This window comes from Elephas maximus, chromosome 16 (assembly GCF_024166365.1).
Source record: "Elephas maximus indicus isolate mEleMax1 chromosome 16, mEleMax1 primary haplotype, whole genome shotgun sequence".
Lineage (NCBI taxonomy): Eukaryota > Metazoa > Chordata > Mammalia > Proboscidea > Elephantidae > Elephas > Elephas maximus.
Window position 1 is genome coordinate 13,996,233 of NC_064834.1, and position 21,762 is coordinate 14,017,994.

Sequence of the window (21,762 nt, forward strand, 5' to 3'; positions counted from 1 at the left end):
ATCACTGAGGCTATTGTGCCAGTCCTCACTGAGGGTCTCTCTTGCCCTCACTGGCCCCCTACTTTACCAAACATGATGTCCTCCTCCAGCGATTTATCAACTCCTGATGATATATCCAAAGCAAGTGAGTCAGATAAAGTTTTTTGTGATCTATAAGGTTTAGGTTTTCATTGGCTAATTTCTGTAAGCAGATCACCAGACCTTTCTTCTTAGGTTGTCTTAGTCTGGATGCTCCACTGACACTTGTCCATCATAGGTGACTCTGCTGGTATTTAGAATACCAGTGGCATAACCTCCAGCATCACAGCAACACACAAGCCACTACAGTATGACAAACTGACAGGTACCAGTATCACATGGTCCTAATGCAACAATCTGTACGTGGAAGGTGCAAGAAAAGACAAGCCAGCAGAGATCCACAAACTGAAATACTGTCAATGGCTGGGTTTGGAGGTAGTTGTGTCTTTCAAGAATTTTACATACTTGCCCAAGGCAAGTTGAGTTTTCTTGTCCACCAGGTCAGTTCAATAAAAATTTAAAAACAGGTTCTGAATACATGACACAAAAGGATATATGGTGAAAATTATATCCCTGTCCCAGGAGTCCTTCAGATTCAGTTTCCCTTCCCAGAGGCACTCATTTTTTTTTTAGGTTGATTGTTCATAAGTTCCTAAACACCTCTGAACAGCCTGCAATGTCTTTTGGAAAATGTGGTCTTTTCTGCCCAGTATTTATTCTCATATACTTTCAATGCATTTAATGATACAACGCTATTCTAAGAATGTTGGCTTTTTTTTTTTTTTCTGTATTATTCACTCGTTTTTTTCAAACAAATGCTTATTGAGCATATGTGCCAGGTGCTGGGACATAGCGACGAGTGAGCTAGATATAGTTCCTGCTCTTGGATGGAGCTTATCTACTGGGGGAGACACATTAATAAACAAGCAGTTATAACTAAATGTGATGAGGATTTGATGTTACAGGAGTATAATAGAAGGGCTATCTAAACTAGGCTTTGGGGGTCAGGAAAGGCTTCCTGGAGGAAGCAGAAAGAATACAGGAGGTAAAGCGACCAGCATCTATAAAGGCCCAGAAACAAATATTGTCTGAATCAAAAGAAGCTCATTTGATTTGGCAAGATAAGAGAGTTTGGTGAGGGGAGATACTAGAGAGTGTTGGCAAGTGAGCCTGGAAAGAATACAAACAAGGGTCAGATCATGGGCCATAGAGAGTCCTGTAAGTCATAGTAAGGAGTTTGGGAGGTCAAGAGAAGTAGACATATTGGAGAGCCAGTTAGGAAATCAGTGAGACTTGGTGACTGGCTACCTGGGACGATGGGGAGAGGAGAATCAAGGATTATATCCAGGATTTATGGGTTGATGGTAATACCTTTAACTGAAATAGAGATCACAGGAGCTGCAATATATTTGAAGGAAGAGATGAGTTCAATTTTAGATATATTAAGTATGAGTGGAGATATGTGGTAGGCCTTTAGATGTGAGACATACGAACTGGGAATTGAAAAGAGGAAATTGAAAAGAGCATAGCAATTGAAAAGAGGAAAAGAGTAGCGTGAAAAGAGGGGAGGAGCTATGACATATTCCTGAAGAGTATCAGATTTAAGGTGGTTTTTCTTCTCAAGAACCCTAAAAGGAGACTGAGAAGACGACACCAGAGAGATAGAAGGGGAGCCAGGGAAGTGTGGTGTCATGGATACCAAGGGAAGAGTGTTTTGAGAAGAAAGGTTAGCGGTGCTGAGAGGACTGGCCTGGTCCTTAGGCTGTAAGGTACAGCCTACTGTGTATGTGCCTATTAGGTGCCAAGCTGTGGGAGGCATGGGGAGCGTACAGTGAAGTGCCTTTAATGGTTCACGTACTGAAATGAATAAGAAATGTATTCTGCTAGGGGAGAAAGACTATAAACAAGTAAACAAATGATATAATTCCAGACCATAAATGTGATGGAGAAGAACAAAACAAGGCAAGGGGAGGCAGAGATAGTGGTTACACTCATGGCTATTGTAGATAGGGTGGCAATGGAGATAATCTCTAAGAAAGTAATGTTTGATCAGAGACCTCAGTGATATAAAGGTGCAAACCATGAGAAGAACGTTCCAGGTAATGGAAACATTAAGTGTAAAGGTCCTGAGGTAGAAATGAGCTTGGTGTATTTGAGGAACATTAAGACTGGTAGGAGATAAAATGAGAAAGGTCAGCAGGGCCAAATCACACACGACCTTGCAGGTCGGTAAGGAGGTAGCCAACTGGAGCTAGGAAGGTAAGATTGGAGGCTATTGCAGTGGTCCAGGTGAGTTCAAATACAAACTTCATAGGTAGAAATGACAGTGCTTGGCAAAGGCAATTAATGGAATTAGAGATGGAAAGTGGGACCAAAGGCAATGCCAACATTTGATCTGGGTGACTTAGGAAAATGTGGTAACAGGAGGAGAAGTTTGTAAGAGTAGTGGTTCAATTTTGTTTCAGATATTAAAGGGAGTATTCCTGGGACTTTACCACAAAAGCAAATAACTAATAAAGTAACAAGCAGACAAGCTCATGAGTACAAATTTGACAGACAAAAGAGGAGGCTGTGGAATGTAGCAGTGACAGGAGAGAAAACCGAGTGGAGCCCTTGGTTCTACATTTAAGCAGATATATTCTCGTTCCTAATACTTAGAGGGAGAATAGAACTCTTTCTCAGTCTCTCAGGTTTTCTGAATCTTTCTTCCTCTCTGTTTGTTTTTCTATCTTGACCTCTCTAATTCTCCTGTTAGCATTAAGGAGTTTGCTAAAGATCCGGATGGTGGGTTTGGGAAAGCGAGGGCTGTGTGGAAGATTCTGGTTAAGGGAAGAGGATCTGAAGTTTGGACTCTCCAGTTCATGGTGATAAGGATTTTTCCTAAAGGGGCTGACAAGGGAGATTGGCTGAGTAAATAGGATCGCACTCTAGAACAACGGCATGTTTGTGCTCTTGTTCCCTCCACTTCCCCCTGCTTGCCTCACTGTGTTTACCCAACCACATCCTGCTGTGTGTTAATCCTCATCTCTGCGTTTTTGTTTTTTTTGCCTTGTCTCATTATAAGGAGTCATCAACCGTGATGAAAAAGCCATTGGAAACCGGGCACCGTTGTTCCAGCTCCTCTTCCCTCTCTGTCATCCATGACCCTCCTGTGTTTCTCCTTGGTCCCCAACTCTACCCTCCCCAACCACAGTTCCTGTCCCCAGAAGTCCTGATGCCCAGCATGGCAGGGGAGCCCCATAAACCCCCAGGTAACTCCTCCCAAATCCAATGTTATATGTCAGAACATGGTATCTTTCCAGGGGCGGGGGGTCTCTAAGGTGGGGTGGTATAGGATATGAACTACTGCTTTAAGATCAAGCATTGATCTAGATGAATTTTGATTGAATTATTTCTTGTGCAACATGGTTCTTAGACCAAGGGTCTAAACCAGCGCCCCCAGAATCTGACTAACCCATGAAAATGAACTGCTTCAGTCATGATAGGATAAGCTTTTCAGTGACTGAGGAGAGTTAATACCCAATTTTTAGGATCCCCCCAAAACAGAGTTATCAGCTAGTTTTCTTTCCTTCTCTCCCCTATGTCTCAGTTGAGGTGTGGTCTAGGAGGATAAGGAGTGAATAGGAAACTTGGACTTTGTACTTGGAGTACCCATGCCATGTGTGCAGACGCAGACAATCCTGAGGAAGGTGGGCAGTATCATCCTGGCTTTCTTTGATCCTCCACAGCAAAATGTTCTTTTCCTTCCCATGGGCAACTAGTGAAATTGTATATGGGAAGTAATCTATAACTTAAAAGGCAGTGATTCTCAATGCGGGGAGGGGAATGTGCTATTGGCACCTAATGGGTAAAGGCCAAGGATGCTGCTAAACATCCTACGAACACAGGGCAGCCCCCCTCCCTCCTCAACAAAGAATTATCAGCCCAAAACATCAACAGTGCTGAGGTTGAGAAACCTTGGCTTAAGGATATAAATATCTGGGGGTGGGGGTGTTCTAGAACAAAAGATAGAATAGTACTATTGATGTTTATGTTCAGTTTCAGGGAGCTTTGGGTAAACAGGCCTTCTGAATCGATGGACTCCCTATTATCAGTGGAGCGGCCAGGCAGTCAGTTTCCTTTAACAGTTGTTAAGGGCATCACTGATCGGTCAAGCAGCATTGATTACAGCTTGTTGTATAACGATTGCTACAGTGAAAACAGGAGAGAAAGAAGTCTGTTCTTCCAGAGCTCAGACTTTAAATAAATCAGGATATATACTCATACACACAAAAGCATAGTGCAGATGTTGCTGGGTCATAAAATAATGGAAACTTTTTTTTCAGAAGTGATTAAAAAATTAGTTATTTTGTTTGTTTTAAAGAAAGGAGAATAAATGTATAGAAAAGGCATTCCACATTGTGTATTTGGGAAGAGTGGTGTGAACACACAGAGATCTCTGAGAATGAGCAAGAATGTAAGCAGAGATTGCTTAAACTGGAGCGAAGGCACCGTGTTAAAAAAGACTGAGTGATGTTTTGGGGTAGTTGCTCTAGGAGTAAAGTTATCAGAACTGTAATTTACATTTGCTATATTTTTTTATATTAGGGAGCCATTCCAGTGTGTATGCATATATGTGTGTGTGTGTGTGTGTTTGTAGTGGAGAAAGGATTATAGTAGATCGAAGTAGAAGTAGGAAACCATATAGGACACTGTTTCATTTGCCCATGTTAATTTTGATGGATATTAAAAATTAAAAAAAAAAAAAGAAATCAAAAGCAAAGCTAGCTTCTTTCTTTCCCTTGTAAGTATGATCTTGGAGGGGTAGAGAGTTGGGAGCAACAGCCTGAATGGTCCTCTGGGAATGAGAATGGTTTTCTGAAGATACTCAGTCTTTGGGTTTCTTTTCTCTCCCCAGGAACTTCGAGGAATGGCCAGCAGTTTCTGGCTGTGTGTGACAGGGGTGAAACTTCCCAAGGGATCAAATACACAGGAAGGACTTTGAACTACCGGAGTCTCCCACATCGTTCCAAGACAGATGCCTCCTGGGGACCCTGGTCAGAGAGTAACCAGCATATTGGGGCCAGATTTCTGACCACTCCAGGGTGCCAGCCTCCACTAAATCATACTGCCACACTACCAGAAAGATGCCAGGGACTTCAGGTTCCTCATGCTCAGTCCTGGGGGGATCTTTCCCACTCACCCAACCACCCTCCTATTGTTCACCATGTGTCCTCACTATCCAGAAGTCTTCACGTACCCCTGAGGTCAGCTTGGAATTCGGGTCCTGTTCCAGAGTCCCGAGCCCCTGGTCCTCGAAGAGTAGATATGCCCCCAGATGATGATTGGAGGCAAAGCAGTTATGCCCCCCAGTCTGGGCACAGGAGGACGGGGGAGAAGGGTTTCTGTTTGTTCTAGCAGATGCCCCTGGAAGAGAGTAGATCAGGGCCAGAGCCCTGCAGCACAGCAGGTGGTAAGGGTCACCCTTTCCTGGAGCCACACCTTTCTCTGTAAAACTGTACTGTGGGCACAGTTGGTTACCTGCATCCCTGTCATGGTTGTGCCAGTCTCATCTCAGCATAGAGTTGGCAGTTTCCCCTAGGGATGCCAGGGACTTCTAAGGAGATCTGGCTCTTTGGGAGAAAATATTTGAAATTCCAATTTCCATTCACTTTAAAAATGCATCTATTATATTACTCTGGACACTAGCCATTCCTTAAGATCACCATTTTAATCCTGGATACTTTATGCCCCCACCTCCACCAGAACCCTCATGCTCTATTCACGACTATAGTCCCAACTTCTACTCTTTTGTTGGTTTACTTATGCCTGTTACCTGACCCTCTGTCCTCCCTAGCCCCATCCTTGGAGGAACATATAGCCCTGTGGTCATGGTCCTGACTACATCATTCAGGGCAGCCCACCTGCCCAGGTATTATGGCCTGCCAGCCTTCCCTGTGCCCCCAAACCTTAGGCCTAGAAGGTGGATCTGCCAACATAACATTCACTGTTCTGAACAGATGGAGTCCAGCACACTAACACACCCTCCTGTCCTCAGCAGCAGAGCCATTACTGCCACTTGCTCAGTCGCCGTTGTAAACCCTCAGAGTCAGCTCAACTATTTTAGGGCCAAACATACTGTTTTTGTAAAGTATTTTTCATTAATAAACCCATAAGATAGTTCTATTTAATCCCTTGTCATTCTTCCCTTTTGTATGCTCTTGCTCTGTTGTATTGGGTTGGGGAGGCCTAGGCAAGCAAGAAATAACGATTCCCAGTGGCCTGGAGCTCCCAAACAGAGGGAGAGAGCTCTGGCACAATATATATACACACACATACCTATGACTGAGTGAAGGTTAGGAGCCAAGGAGTTGAAGGATATAGGGAGTCAATGGCCCCTAAAATGGAGTGGCTTACTTTCCTTGTTATTACTGCTGTTTGCATGTTTCCTCTTTCCTGCCAGAGGTACTCATATATCACACATCTTCCCCCTCCCCTTCTTAGACAGGTTTTCTGAGAATTCAAACTCCTCTAAGAAACTCACCTCTGGTCTATGTACTGGTAGTGCCCTTTGTCTGCCTTCCAGGTTTGTGAAGTGCCTCCCATCCCTCCTTACTGTTTTCTCATGGCTGCCCCTCCCCTCTCCTTCCCCTGGAGTTATGACACTTCCATGCCAGAAAGATCCCTTTCCACCCCTGCCTCACTCCCAAGAGTCCCTTCCCTCTAAAGATATTTTGTGGGCTCCCTTTACAAAGAATATCTACTGGACATTTCCTTCCTCTTTTACTCCAGGTCTCAGGATCACTGAGAATGACACAAAGAAGATGTAGAAAGGTGTTCTTTGAGAACTTCAGACCACTGCTTACCTATTATCACATCCATCATTAACAGATTCTGAACTAATGTATTATTGAGCAGGAGGGTGGGTGGGAATTTCTCTCCCCACCCCACTTGGATTCTACATTATCAAGATACCCAGAGCTTACTGGATATGCTGGTCTCTGTCCATGATTCAACGCATCTGCTGGTGCCATATACATTCTTCCCTTCTGATAAGTGTGGATCAGTCAGTCTTCATCTACCCTCTTCCCCGTGAATGTCGGTCACCTTGGTCCCTATAAAGGTTCCATAAGTCACCTGGCCCCAGATTCTATATGTGCAAAGAAATACTTTACAAATTTAGGTCCTGTTCCATGGTCCTGGGCCCCTGGTCCTTGAGTAGATATGCCCCCAGATGATGAATGTAGGCAAAGCAGTTATGCCCTCCAATCTGGGCACAGGAAGATGGGGGGAAGGGCAGATACACTTGGAAGAGAAGAATTAATCTTCAATTTCCTCTGCCTTCCAAATTTCTATTTTTTAAATGAATCAAGATGGAGGCTGTGTCCTTTTCAGGTGAATTCTGCAGATGCTTTCTTTGAACACATCTTGGTGCCATCCCTTCCCTTCTCCCATCTGTTTTGATCCTTAACCCTTGGAGCCCAGACTCCTCCAGCTGCTTTTTTACTCCATTCCTTCAGGGTCCCGACAATTCTAAACTCCAAACACAAGGGCCAGAATCATCAAACTCCACCTTGATCACTTCCCTGCTCTAGACCCTACAGTGTCTCCTGTATTCTCGTTTCAGTACCCAGATCTGGTAGCTGAACTGTTACACATTTCTCTATCAGAAGATTCTGAGGTTTGACCACATTTCCCTGTCTTACTGGTAGCTCTCCTTGAAAGCCGGTGTCGTGTTTCTTCGCACTCAATTACGGAAGCAACTAGCTACAGACTCCCGCCTATCCTTTGTTTCTGCATGCACAGAATTTTAACCTGATCCCTTGGCCTCGTCCTGTTTCTCTCCTATCCTCAGTAATTTTGCTCAAGTCCCTAGAGCCTGCCCCGCCCCCGCCCCCGCACGCGCGGTGCATGCCGGTCTCAGCCCCTCTGTTGGGAAAGAGGGTCCGCCATGTTCCCCGGCGGCGCTGCCGCTTGGCTCTGGTAGCCGCCGCCCCCGCCCCCAACCCCGCCCGGCCCCGCGCCAGCCGAGCCCCGGGCCCAGCATGGCCGCCCCGGAGCCGGCCCGGGCTGCACCGCCCCCACCCCCGCTCCCGCCGCCCCCTCCCGGGGCTGACCGCGTCGTCAAAGGTGAGGTGGACGAAGCCCTGGGGGCCTGGCCTAAGGAGCGGTGTGTGAGGGCGGGCGGGAGACCGTCCCTTCGGGAGCGGGCCCGGAAGGGCGGGCGAGTGACTGGCTGCCTCCCTCGGGGAGTGGCCCCTGGGCGGGCCCCTGCTGGGCTGAACCGGTGGCGGCGGCTCCGTTTGCCTTCAGGCCGGGATAGGGGTTAGGCTCTCGGCGTCTCCTAGCCGAAGGGGCGAGGCAGCTAGCCGCAGTCAGCCCTTTTCCTTTCCACCTCTGCCTGTCAGAGCGGCCCCGGGGCCGCGATGAGCTTCCTGCTCCGCGACAGCTGCACGCCAGCCTTGCCCGGGCGCACCGAGGGGCTCGGAGACCTTCAGCCACGCGGGCCCGGGCGATGAGCAGTCAGCAGTCACCTCGGCGTTGGCCCACGCCTGCTCCCCAGTGACAGCCGCCCGCCTGTCCGCGCCTAGTTAGCGCCAGGCGCGGGGGCTCGGCGCTCGGCCCTCGGCTGCCTCCCCGCGCGGAAACGGGGGGAACCGTATGGGATTGCACAGGGTGAAGGGCCGAGGCAGGATTTGGGCGCCCAAGGCATTAAGTGCAGGGTAGAAGGAAAGGCAGCGTAAAAAAGAAAAAAAGCCTCATGGATAGGAAGAAGTATTAGAAAACCGTCAACGTTGTTTGGTCAAACGCCAAAAGGGGGTTACTTCTGCTCTCCAGACACACGCAGGAGCTCTCCCCTTGGAAGAAAAAGTTAAATGTTAAATTTGTTTCTCGGTTGAGGCCGAATTTGTGCATAATTACCTACAGCAGGTCAGCAGCTTAATTTAAAATAGAGAAATTGAAGGCTAATTGAGAATTGCTTCAGATTTCCAAGCTCTCTGGGAGACTGCGCCAACTTCAGAACTGCTATGGAGGTGAAACACAGAATTTGAAATTATTTTTCTTTACCATATAGTTTTGTCAATAAATTGAAGTTTTTTGATTCTTTTAGTGTAACGTTTTATTGTATTACATTTATTTTTGAAAACATAGGCACTCCTTTTATTTGTGGATTTTTTTCTTTTCATTTAGTTTCTCACATGTACTGGCACAATGTTTATACACTGTTAGTCCAGCTTTTGAAATCTGACCAGATGTGTTTCCATTAAAATATGTAAAAACAAGAAAAACTTTTCACTTTGTGTTTCTTTTAATTTTTAATTTGACCCTCCTTTTTTTTTTTTAGTGGTTAAGAGCTGTGGCTGCTAGCCATAAGGTCGGCAGTTCGAATCCACCAGATGCTCCTTGGAAGCTCTATGGGGCAGTTCTACTCTGTCCTATAGGGTTGCTATGAGTCAGAATCGACTAGATGGCAGTGGGTTTGGCTTGGTTTTGGTTTTTGGTCCTTGAAAGAATCACACCGACTTGTACCTAGGCTTACGTGTATTATTTTAAAAGTGAGTAGTATATTCCCTTGGCTCAGGCATTAGAATGAACTGAATAAAGAGTTTATGGAATCCTTGTTCTGAAAAATCTTTTTAGAAAGAGAAAGAAAAAAAAAAATCAGTAGTTCAGACATTGATCCTGTTGTGAAATCCTCCATTTTTGTGGGGGTGGGAACAGGGGACATGGGCTGCTGCTTCGTTGTCTGACTATATTTTTTTGTCCTCTTTTATTTCCCCTGGCACGGCTAGATGGGCAGGCCTGAGCAATGAGTTTATGCTTATGAATCTTCTTGTCCCTTGTCATATATATGGTAATGTTTTCTCTCTACTGCCTTAATGCAGTAAAAATAAGACTGCAAGCATAGGCAGATTCCTTAAGGGTGAGTTGTGAATCCAAGACACAGTCATATTTGCAGTTTGTTGGTATGGAATAAAAGCCATTTGATCTCAATAAATAGGAAAGGAGCTTATTGGTACAAAAATTATAGTTAAATAAAGCACGTGGATATCATATCTCATATGCTTAGTTTATCATCTTCATGGGGACAACTTGTATTTCTTTACAGAATTTGTTAACCAGTTGAAATGGCTGATACGGATCACATGTTTAGAAATGGTGTACAACAGACTAGTATGCCATGCTCATGGAGTCTCATCTCCAGTTCCCGCTGCACCTACTGGGAAATTCCCTTTCATACAGATAGAGAAATCCATTTTTAGGTTTCATCTTCAGGCTTCTTTCTTCTTCATTCAATAACTGTACCATAATGTTACATTTGATGACAGAGAACACTGATGGCCTGAAGATATTAGGCCACAGTGGTGAGGCAGATTTTCAGTTTATGTTTAACCTGTTACAATCCAGATTTAAGTCCAGGATGTGATGCTGGTTTTACATGGGTACCGTTTTGTAGTACCAGTAGTCTGCTCTCATCCACGGGATATCTATTTGGAGATCAGTGTGGGTGCTTAAAACTGTGGATGGTACCGAACCCTGTGTTTTGTCTTATGCATACATACCTATGAAAAAGTTTAATTTATAAATTAGGCACACTAAAAGATTAACAATAATAACTAATAATAAAATAGAAAAGTTAGAACAATATACTGTAATAAAACTTGTGTGAATATGGTCTCCGGGTGGGACAGAGCCGGATGTGTAGTATTTCTTCCCGTTACTCATTTAACACTTTGGGACCGCGGTTGACCTCAAGTAACTGAAATCGCATTGGCATTGAATACAAGTAGTCTTTTGCTCCCTGGTACTTTTCCTTATTATTTTCTCTAAATTTTACACTCTTACACTTCAAATTGGAAGTTTTTATGGTCACATAGGTTTTGAAAGGGATATAGATCTTTCAGTGTTCAATATAAGATGCCTGAAATTTACTAAGTGGAGAAGTTTGGGCGCTTGGAATACTATAGTGTGATTCATGGACAAATGTCATGAGCTCTTCACTGAAATTAGTGGTGTTTCTATATCACTGATTTATGGGTGATTAGGTTTGCTTGGTAATTAAAGCAAATTCGATTCTGACCCTACTCCAGCTGCTAGCTCAGGTCAAATTTGTTCTCTATTTGAAAGTTAATGTAGCTCAAATTATTTAGGTGAGATAGTATGCCCTCTTAACTACTTTTGTTACAGTTTTTTCTCTTCCTTAGCTAAGAAATTAGAAACAAAAAAATAGGAACAAAAACAACTGTTCACTCATGTGTACTTTACTGCCACATCAGCAAAATTGGTGTGGATAATTAAAGCAGAAAACCCTGAATTTAAGAAGCCCTGGTGGCACACTGGGTAAAGCACTGGCTGCTAACTGAAAGGTCAGTGGTCGGAATCCACCAGCTACTCCGAGGAAGAAAGATGTGGCAGCCTGCTTCTATTAAGGATAACCAGACTTGTTGCTGTTGAGTCAGTTCTGACTTATAGTAACCCTATAAAAAAAAAAAAAAAAAATAGGGCGCAGTAAAACTGCCCCATAGGGTTTCCAAGGAGCGGCTGGTGGATTTGAACTGCTGACCTTAGGTTAGCAGCCGAGCTCTTCACCAGGGCTCCACCATAAAGATTATAGGCTTAAAAACTCTATGGGGGCAGTTCTGTTCTGTCGTAGGGTCTTTATGAATTGGAATCAATTTGAGTGGGTTTGAATTGTCCAGGTACTCCTTTTTTTGTTTTTATTGGATACTTTTAAAATGTACTTTTTGCTGTGTAGACCAGGGTCCAGATTTGTAAAGCTGGATTGTCTCTGAGATGATCAAGTCCATTTGAATTATGATACAAAAATTCACCTTCACTTAGAGGGCATTATATTTTGTATATGTTTGTTTAAGCACCTGCAATGTACTCATTTCTTTTGCATTAACATTTTTAAAAAATTTTCCCAGGTTATATTTACCTTGTCTGTTAAATTATTAGACTTTCAGAGTGGACCAAAATGCTGAAGGGTGTGTTTTAATTATTTTTTAAAAATTTTTGTTGTGCTTTAACTGAAAGTTTGCAAATCAAGTCGGACTCTCATACAGAAATTTATAAACACCTTGCTATGTACTCCTGATTGCTCTCCCCCTAATGAGATAGCATACTCCTTCCCTCCACCCTTTTTTTCGTGTCCATTTGGCCAGCTTCTGACCCCCTCTACCCTCTCATCTCCCCTGCAGAAAGGAGATGCCAACATAGTCTCATGTGTCTACTTAATCCAAAAAGCTCATTCTTCACCAGTATCATTTACTATCCCATAGTCCAGTCCAATCCCTGTCTGAAGGGTTGGCTTTGGGAATGGTTCCTGTCTTGGGCTAATAGAAGGTCTGGGGACCATGACCTCTGGGGTCATTCTAGTCTAAGCCAGACCATTAAGTTTGGTCTTTTTATGAGAATTTGGGGTCTGCATCCCGCCACTCTCCTGCTCCCTCAGGGATTCTCTGTTACGTTCCCTGTCAGGACAGTCCTCGGTTGTAGCCAGGCACTATCTAGTTCTTCTGGTCTCAGGCTGATGTAGTCTCTGGTTTCTGTGGCCCTTTCTGTCTCTTGGGCTCATAATTACCCTACGTCTTTGGTGTTCATTTTCCTTTGCTCCAGGTGGGTTGAGACCAATTGATGCATCTTAGATGGCCGCTTGCTAGCATTTAAGACCCCAGACACCACTCTCCGAAGTGGGATGCAGAATATGTGTTTTAATTTTTTTAAAAGCATTTTTAAAAGTATTTTAAGTAGTTTTTGATATATTTTTGATGGAGAACCTCATTCATTTAGGTTCTGCTGCCAGCCTCGCTGCTTATAACCTGAGGTCATTTGGCTAAAGTGTTTTCCAGTACCCTTAGCTTTATTAGGATTGCTTATTTTCATTACAGATTTTCAGATGACTCACATAGGTCTTGGGGTCACAGCTACTTCCGTATTTCTTGCTGGTTCTATTTCATTGTATTTTGAAGCAGCTTTAAGTTTTGTTTACAAAGTCTGTTTGGTGGACTTAGCTATCTAAAAAGATAGCTCTTGAAAATGATTCTTCTTTCCACCCCCATTAAAATGTTAACCACACTAAAATAAATATTCAGTACCATGTGACCTAGAGAAAGTAAAGAAACAGAGAATATACTGTGTGCATGTGTGCATGTATGAGAGTAAGAGAGGGAGAGAGAATGCAGGTAGCAAGTCACGTTAGAAGAAAAATGCCAAGGAGGAAATACAGCTGCTCAGTAGTGAGGCAAAAGCCTCAGCTTCCAGAGCTATTGAATGAATTGGCAAGAGATGTAAGGAAAAGTTTGATGAAAAGAACTTTATTAAATGAGGTGTGTTTTAGTGCCAATCATGTGACTTCATTTCACCATAAAAATGTTTATGCACAGAGATGAAGTAAGCTGAAACCAATTGGGCATTATCGTATGTAGAATTTATTCTGGAACATCAAAGTAATGAAATATCAACTGTTTACTAATTGCCTGCTGTGTAGGGAGACAACAGAAATAGAAAAGATACAGTCTCAGTCCTTGAGGATATAACCAGTCATGAAAAGTTAATAATATAAGGTGTCATAAAGATGAGCATGATTAATAATTGCTAGATAAGTGGCAGAGCCAGCGAATTGTCTGGGTTCAAAGGAAGTAGTGATGAATCTAGGCTGGAATGGTCTAGGAAGAGTTTGTACAGGAGGAAAGAGACTTTGAAAGATGGGTAGGATTGAAATAGGCAGAAGGTTGCGACCATTTATTTGTGCAACATTTATTGAGTGCCTTTCTGTATGAGGCATTGTGCCAGGCATTGGAATGCAGAATTGAATAAGACGTAAGATATATTAAATTAGACATATTCTCTTGGAGTACTGGCAGTCTAGTGGGGGAGACATTATTGTAAATAAATAATATATAATGACTTAGGTACAAAGTACTATTGGAGCTATAGAGAAGGAATTGACTCTCTTGATTGTCTTACTTGGAGAGAAATCATCACTGATGGGATAAGTTTTGAGATGGACCATGAAGAACGTGTAGAGTTTCTCCAGACAAAGTCTGGGGTAGAGAAAACATTTTCTGGTAGAGAAAAAGCAGCACAAAGGCATGGAGTTTGAAAAAAAGCATGAAATTTGTGATAGTAATGTGTAAAGTGCTTGGCAAGGAGTGGCAGGAGATGAAGTTGGAAAAGATCTTTTGTATGCCAAGTTGAGGAGCTGGAATTTAAACAAGGAGTATAGCCTGTGGTTGATTAAAAACGTGGGCTCTGGAGTCAGACTGCCTGGGTTTAAATCCTAACTCTACCACTTAATAACTCCCTCACCTTGGAGAAGATACTTAATATCCCCAAGCCTCAGTGTTCTCATCTGTAGAATGGAGTTAATAAACCATTATCATCATGAGGTTTTTGTGAGAATTAATGGAGACAGTGCTTGTAAAGTGTGTATCACAGTGCCTGGCCTGGCACATGATAAATACTCAACTATTGGTAGCCATCATCATTCATTATTATTATTGAAGGTTTTAAAGTAGAAAACTGACCCAGTATCTTGGTTTTTGAAAGCTAATTTTTGGTAGTATTGTGTGGAATGAATAAATAGAAGGGAAGAGGCTTGAAGCAGGGTGTCTAGAAGATTAACAGCGTAATTCAAGTGAGAGGTGACCAAGACATGAATTGAAGAAGGAGAAAAACTAGGTATGACACAGTTTCCAAGTAATATTAGGTAGATATACTGGATTGATGATTGGGTGTAGGAATGAAACAGGTGGAAAGGCAAAAATTTTTCATAATCAGCTAATTTTTCTATGGAGATTGAGTTGGGCAATCACAGCTGGAGACAAAGACTGGAATAATATGTAAAAGACTAGGAAGAGTTAAAATTTAAAGGACCTTCAAAATAAGATTTAGGCTTCTATTATTCTTTAGGCATTAAGAAACTACCAAGAATTTTTGAATAGGTTAATCTAGCTGTTCCTTGTACAGTTCAGAGGGAAGAAGAGTAGAGGTTAGATTGTTCTAGTACACAAAGTGGTAAGAACTTGAACAAGCATTGCAGCAATGGAGATGTTAGAAAATGAAGAAAATTTGAAGAATCAAAGGACTTGGTGTCCAGAAAGAGAACAATGACATCAAAATTTGAAGTGTGAGTAACAGAATGGTGATACCATAACAAAAAATAAGCCAGAAAGGGGAATCAATTTTGAGGGAAAGGTATTGTAGTCAAAGAACTACCACAAATTAAAAGACACCCAAGGAATACCTTGAAATTTTAAAGGCAGTGCTGTTAGATGTATTGAATCTGCCGTTAGAGGTTGTGGTCAACTCATGCTTCTACTCCTGGCAAGTGAATAGGTTATAACTTCTCATGATTTGGAGCCTTTTGGTGATCCCTCCAGTCAGCAAAGAATTGTCATTATGTTAGTATAAGCCGGATAGTACTGGACCACCTGTCTGAAGGCCTTAATTTCAGCCATGGTTCTACCCCCTACTTGTTGAAATTAACTTCTCTGAACCTATTACCTCATTTGTGAAAAGGAGATAAAACCTACTGTACCAAACTCACAGGGTGTCTTTGACAATCATATAGGATAATGTCTGAAAATCCTTTGTAAATTGTAAAAAAAGCACTATAAATATTTTGTCATTATCACCCAAACTAGTATCAAGATAAACACTTTTTTTAAATTAACTATATCATTAATTCAGTAAACATTTATTCATACCTATATTCTAATCACCGGAAACCCTGGTGGCGTAGTGGATAAGTGCTATGACTGCTAACCAAGAGGTTGGCAGTTTGAATCCACCAGGCGCTCCTTGGAAACTCTATGGGGCAGTTCTGTGCTGTCCTGTAGGGTCGCTGTTGGTCGGGTTTGGTTTGGTTTTACATTCTAATCACTAGGTATGTAGAGATGAAAGCATAGCCCCCTCCAAGAAGCTCATAAACTGGTGAGGGAGACATGTTTAAGGGCCATGATCTAAGTGTGCATCATATGCTGTGCTGTGGGACCACAAAGGAGAGCTACCATTAACCTAGACCGAGAAAATTAGGAAAAGTTTTCAAGAATAGGAATATCTGAAATGAGGTTTAAAGACAAGAAGTTAGTTTAGAAGACAAAGAATGGGAGGACTAGCGTATTCCAAAAAATAAATTAGGGCATGCAAAGTATAGAGATGAAGAAGAGTGATGTAGCTTAAGAAGTGAAAAGTTAAAGTGTCTGGAGTGTAGGCTGTGTCTGGAATATGAGGTAGTGGTAAAATATGATGGAGGGAATGTAGACGTGGGTCAGATCACAAGAGACCACATATGACATATTAAGGTAAAAGATTTGGATTTTATATAATGAAGCCAACCTTGAGTCAGGAGAATGTTGAGATTTGAATTTTAGAAAGGACGTCCTGTAAGTATTGTGAAGCATGGACAAAATTGAAGATTTCAGTAATTCTAGAAAAAAATTAAGTCCTTATTTAGTGGTTCTGGGGCCCAAAGTTACAAAACAGATCAGCCAAGTTATTTAGGATCTCTTGGCTCTATAGGATGAGGATGAGGGAGACGTCTAGGAGTATTCCCAAATTAATTGGGTAGATGTGTTGATAATAGTTTAGAGGGAAAGACCATGCGTTTGATTTTGGACCTATTAAGTTTGAGATATCTATGGAACATCCAAGGGGAGGTATTTAATAGTTGAATATGGATCTGGAGTTTAAGGGCAAGATCTGAACTGATCTGTTTGTTATTCCTCAAAATATAGATGCAGGTGAAGCTGTAGATATGAATGAGATCACTAATTCAGGGTAGTGTGAGAAGAGTGTCAAGGACAGAACCCTAGGGCACACTTATGTTTAAGGAGCAGGAAAAGAACTGAGTTCATGAAATAGGCCAATTAGGTCTGACCAGAGAAGTAAGAGAAAAATTAGGTGAATGATTTCGAGAACCCAAGAGAGGAGAGAGTTACGGTGTAGAAGAATGAGAACAGAAGCTAGATAAATGTAGATTGAGGAAAATGGATAAAAGGTGAGAAAATGAAGATATCAGTTGCCTGGTTTCATTTATCAAAACAAGGGATATAAATGGTAGAAACTACAGGGATAAGAATTAAGGGAGAGTTACTTGTTTTAGTTGTTTTTAAGACTTCAGAGATTTAAGTATGCTCACCTGCTCAAAAGGAGCCCTGGTGGCACGGTGGTAAAGAGCTCAGCTGCTAACGAAAAAGTCTGCAGTTCATATCTACCAGCTGCTCCTTGGAAGCCCTATGGGGCGGTTTTACTGTGTCCCATAGGGTTGCTATGAGTCGGAATCGATGGCAACAGGTTAACTGGGTCTGCTCAAAGGAAAGACCCAATAGAGAGTAGAGGTAGAAGAAACAGGACCAGGGGTATGTGGAAGAGGGATTGGATTCAGATAAAATGTTTAGTATTTGATGGAAGGGATACCTCCTCACTGAGACAGAAAGAAATATAAAGATGAATACAAGTGTAGATGTGGGTGGAAAGGGACAAGAAGGGGAAGTTTTGGTCTGAAGGCCTTAATTTCCTCCGAAATTGGATGTAGCATTGATTACTGAGTAAAATAAAATGAGTGAAGGGCTGAAGGAAGATGTGACCATTTGAAATCTCCATTGAGGGAGAGACTGGAATGTGTAATGGAGTTGCTGAAAAGTACCAAGGGCCAGCAAAAGTTGGAGACCATGAATAGAAGTAACACTGGACCGTTTTGACCATTTTATACTTAGGCACCTAAGTTTACACGCCAATTCTTCCAAAAATTAGGGTTTTGCCTGGCAGATACAATAGAAGGACAAAAGGGCAAGGCAGTTCAGGATGTTGTTTTAAAAGTGAGTGGGTGGTGGAATAACTTCAAAATTGTAGGAAGTAATGGTAGCCAGAGGTGTTGATAAGAAGGAGCTGTACAAGTTCTTGGCACAGTAGAGAACAGATAAAATAGGGAGTGAAATTGGAAGGAAAGGAAGGTTTGATCATGGAGTGAGAGATTGGAGATCAGGATTTCAAAGGTGAAGCAGTAACTATGGCCAACACTGTGAGGACTTGAAGTGAAATGGAACTCAAACCTCTGAGCTCTTAAGTTTTGAATAGGTCCTCCATTTGGACATTGACGATGTTGGGACTTAGAAGGCTTATGAGGCAGGAACTGGAGTTTAGGATGAATGTGAGAGGTGATCAGAAGTTTAGTAAATAGGGACAAGTAAAATCGCTAGAAGGCATGAACCTTAAAGAAGGAAACTTTTTTTTCTTCAGTGGAGTGATGCTTCGGAAGCGGTTATGGAGAGCTAAAAGAAGGCTGGAGCCTACTCTGCTGGGAGTAGTAAGGTGTGGAAAATTGAGTGGCATCTTTGAAAAGACTGGGAAGAGAGGTGAAGACAGCATTCTTTGAAGAGTCAGAGTAGGAAAGAGTGTGTGTGTGTGTGGGGAGGGGGAAAGGGTGTTTAGCTGCTTTTTTTTTTCTTTTTTTTTAAACTTAGGAATTCTGAAGGGCTCAATAAAAAGGATTGGAGGAGAATGGCATGGCAATGTAAAGAAAAACAGCAAAATTCTGACGTTTGAAAGACAGGAGGGACTTTATTTTGGGTAGTTGTCAAGGACGGCAATGAGGTTAACTTACATTAGGCATCTCAGTGACACTGGAGTGAAGTTGTTCAGCTGGTACAGGCTACACCCCAGTTGGTGTTGAAGACCTCATAGGGCTAATGGTTTTCAGCTTTTGCTTGGAGTTGGGGCACATAGTTTCTAATGTCTTCACCCCCAGTCTCCCTAAATCCCTGATAAGTCTGTGTCCCTGGTTTGCTTTTCCACTTGCTACATAAAAACTTATTTTTTAGCTGTTGTGCATTAAATATGAGTGAAAATGCCATATGAATGTTCTTAATTGCTATACAGATACGCCCTTCATGCTAAAGTTCCAGTGAAAGAAAATTTTTCAACAGAACAGTTTGGTCAAAATTAATATATTAACAAATCGAGTTTCCTAATATTGGTAATTGGGGTTCTTTTGAGGTGATTGGTTTTGGGTCGAGGTGATTTTGTAGCTCTTTAGCTTGTCCCAACTAATCCTCCTTTATTAGTCATTTCAGTTGTTGGCCGTAGTTCTAGTTTTTTCTTATCACAAATATGGAAGAGTAGTAAAATAGTATGAAAACAGAGGGGAAAAAAAAAAGAACTTTGGAAAAGCAGAAATAATAAAATGGAAAAATTTTAACAAAACCTTTAAAAATCTGAAAATTAGATTAAATGTTTTAAAATGCCTTTGGAGTTGTAAAACAAAGTAATTGAGAATATTAATTTTTGGTGGAAAAAAAATTTAACCCCCTATTGACCCACATATTTTAGACCAAATTCTATTTTTGATCAGTTTTCTTTCTCCTGGACAGATCACCTGTTGTAGCTCCTTTTTCCAGCTGCCAAACAGCACTGTGTGTGCCGTTTTTCTTCTGTCTTCATGTTTGCTAGTATATCGAAACTTACTCTGTTGCAACTCCCTATTCTCCACTTTGCAAAGTTATTACAACACTGATCCTCTGTAGTTTTCACCCACGAACTGGTGACATGTCTCTATCCCCAGCCCGTACCCATTTCTTAAAAGTATGCCAGTTGGTTTTGAAATGTGAAAGTATGCCTTGAGTTGAAAATGAAGTAGACGAACGTAGGCTCATAGATAATAAACTCATGGGTATGGAGGCAGCTTATACTTTTTTTTTTTCAGGTGAATAAAGACGTTCTGGCTCTTAGTTGACGAAGAATCAATACCTCAGTGTGACTTGAGGTAGAGCATTTACAGAGTATGTGTAAACAGCACCATTTGTGTCTGGCTGAGTTGGGGGAGAAGGGAGGAGTCCCCAGGTGGGTTTTTAGGAAGTTCTGTATTTTGAACAGAATTTCAGCCATTAGTGAAATTAAGTTGTTGATTGTTAGGAAGTACATACGGTCTAGAATGCAGCATCCTAAATTAAACAGTAGTTCTTGTCCTGGAGTGGAGTGATTAAAAAGATCCTTTCGGCTTGATGAGAAAAATCATATGATCTTGTCTGGGTCTCAGAAATTTGTATTTAATAGTCAACCTCATTTTTTAAATGTTCCCAAAGCAGCTTTTGGTTTATTTAATAATCAGTTTGTTAAATTTTATATTTTTAAACAGTTGGTTTACTGATAGGTGGCAAGTTGGGTTACAGCATGTATAATATCTAATGGGGAAAAACATTTTAACTGAGGATTTTATTTTGTTAGAATATACCCAGTCAAGCCAATTCTGTCTCATAGCGACCCTATAGGACAGAGTAGAACTGCCCCAGCGTTTCCAAGGAGCGCCTGGCGGATTCGAACTGCTGAGCCTTTGGTTAGCAGCCGTAGCACTTAACCACTACGCCACCAGGGTTTCCTGTATTCTATTACATTAGAATATAGACATGCTATATTTGGGGTAACAAAATGTATATTAATGCCTTGTTGTTGTTCTTGTTCTTAGATGTGATAAAAAGTAATGGGAATAAATGTATTTGTCATGAAGGGACAATAAGCAAGTTCAAGTTCTGTTTTATTAAGTATCAAAAAGAAAGGGGGGAGGGTATTGGTGGTTTCAAAATTTTTTAGAAATGGTTGGCCTTAGTTTTTACCTCACTTATAAAGGACTAAATTCCTCCTATATTTTTTTCCTAGAATGAGAATGTGGTTATTTATTATTCTTTCTTAAATAATTGGTATAATTCTAACCCTGCTCCCTTTTTTTAGTTACTTTAAATTGAAATGTGAAGGGGCAATTGATCCTATACATTTCCAGGCTTCTGTATAATAATTGATAACCACAATGATGACCCTTAAACAAGAAAATGCTGTATACTGTGTACCCAAATATAGTGAGTTCTTTTCTAAAACAATTTTTTTCCAGAAAAGAGAGAGTTGCCTTACATTTGATTCTGTACATAGATTCTAAATATAAATTTCTCTCACACTTTCTTTATTTTGAAAAACAAAGTACTATTTGATAAAGAGCCTGAAACTACTTAAGTTGAAACCTATTTTGAAATGCGTGAAGAGGCCACTTGTTGGAATCAGTAAAAAAGGAATCAAATAAATGTAACAGATACTTAGTAATTTTTCATAAGTATATGAGCTCAAAATTGTGCCAGATAGTATTGAAGACAGGCTTTTTTCATTCCATTCAACAAATACCACTTAAACGTAGTATAGTTGATTAGTTTGTAAAAATCATAAATATACACTAAAAAAAACCCAAGTCTGTTGCCCTAGAGTCGATTCTGACTCCTGGCGACCCGTGTGTGTCAGAGTGAACTGTGCTCCGTAGGTTGTCAGTGGCTACAATCCTATGGAAGTAGATCACCAGACCTTTCTTCCCTGGCAGCACTGAACGGATTGGAACCACCAACCTTTTGGCAGGTACCGAGCACGAACCATTTGTGCCACCCGGGAACCTTAAGTATACACGACTGGAGTGAAAAAGTCAACCATTTCAGTAGTTAGATAGCAACTTGTGGTTTGGGGTAAATTTGTAGTGAGAGCATTTTCCACATAAAAAGCACTGTATTTCAAGCAACTTAGATGGAAATGAAGGTGGTTTGCTCTCCAGAGTGTGTTAGGGACTCAAAAGTGACTCCGATGATAAGGAATACACTGATGTCAAAGATGTGCGTAAAGATTTTGAATAAAAGTATTTTGTGAAATACAAAAGTAGGAATACAGAATTTCTAAATTGTTAGGATTTATTAATATTATTTTAAAGGCCATCTGTGCAACTGAGTTCACTTT

The 21,762-nt window shown here is 41.6% G+C and overlaps 2 protein-coding genes across 16 annotated transcripts in view; both read left to right on the forward strand.

The window, feature by feature from the left end:
- The window catches only part of USP54 (ubiquitin specific peptidase 54), a 126,781-nt gene extending 120,379 nt beyond the window's left edge, over positions 1–6,402 (forward strand). For 9 of the 11 annotated variants that reach the window (XM_049856046.1, XM_049856050.1, XM_049856047.1 and 6 more), the window contains 2 exons: positions 3,083–3,269; positions 4,916–6,401. In XM_049856046.1, coding sequence (XP_049712003.1) covers positions 3,083–3,269; positions 4,916–5,415 — 687 coding nt within the window. In that variant the 3' untranslated portion in view covers positions 5,416–6,401. Of the gene's footprint in view, positions 1–3,082; positions 3,270–4,915 lie in introns of all 11 variants that reach the window. The other 2 variants (XM_049856051.1, XM_049856054.1) reach the window with 2 other exon arrangements.
- Positions 6,403–7,971: 1,569 nt separating this feature from the next.
- Positions 7,972–21,762, forward strand: part of PPP3CB (protein phosphatase 3 catalytic subunit beta) — a 49,479-nt gene continuing 35,688 nt past the window's right edge. For 2 of the 5 annotated variants that reach the window (XM_049856057.1, XM_049856056.1), the window contains exon 1: positions 7,973–8,127. In XM_049856057.1, the coding sequence (XP_049712014.1) occupies positions 8,043–8,127 (85 nt within the window). In that variant the 5' untranslated portion in view covers positions 7,973–8,042. Of the gene's footprint in view, positions 8,128–15,674; positions 19,843–21,762 lie in introns of those variants that run through there. The other 3 variants (XM_049856055.1, XM_049856058.1, XM_049856059.1) reach the window with 3 other exon arrangements.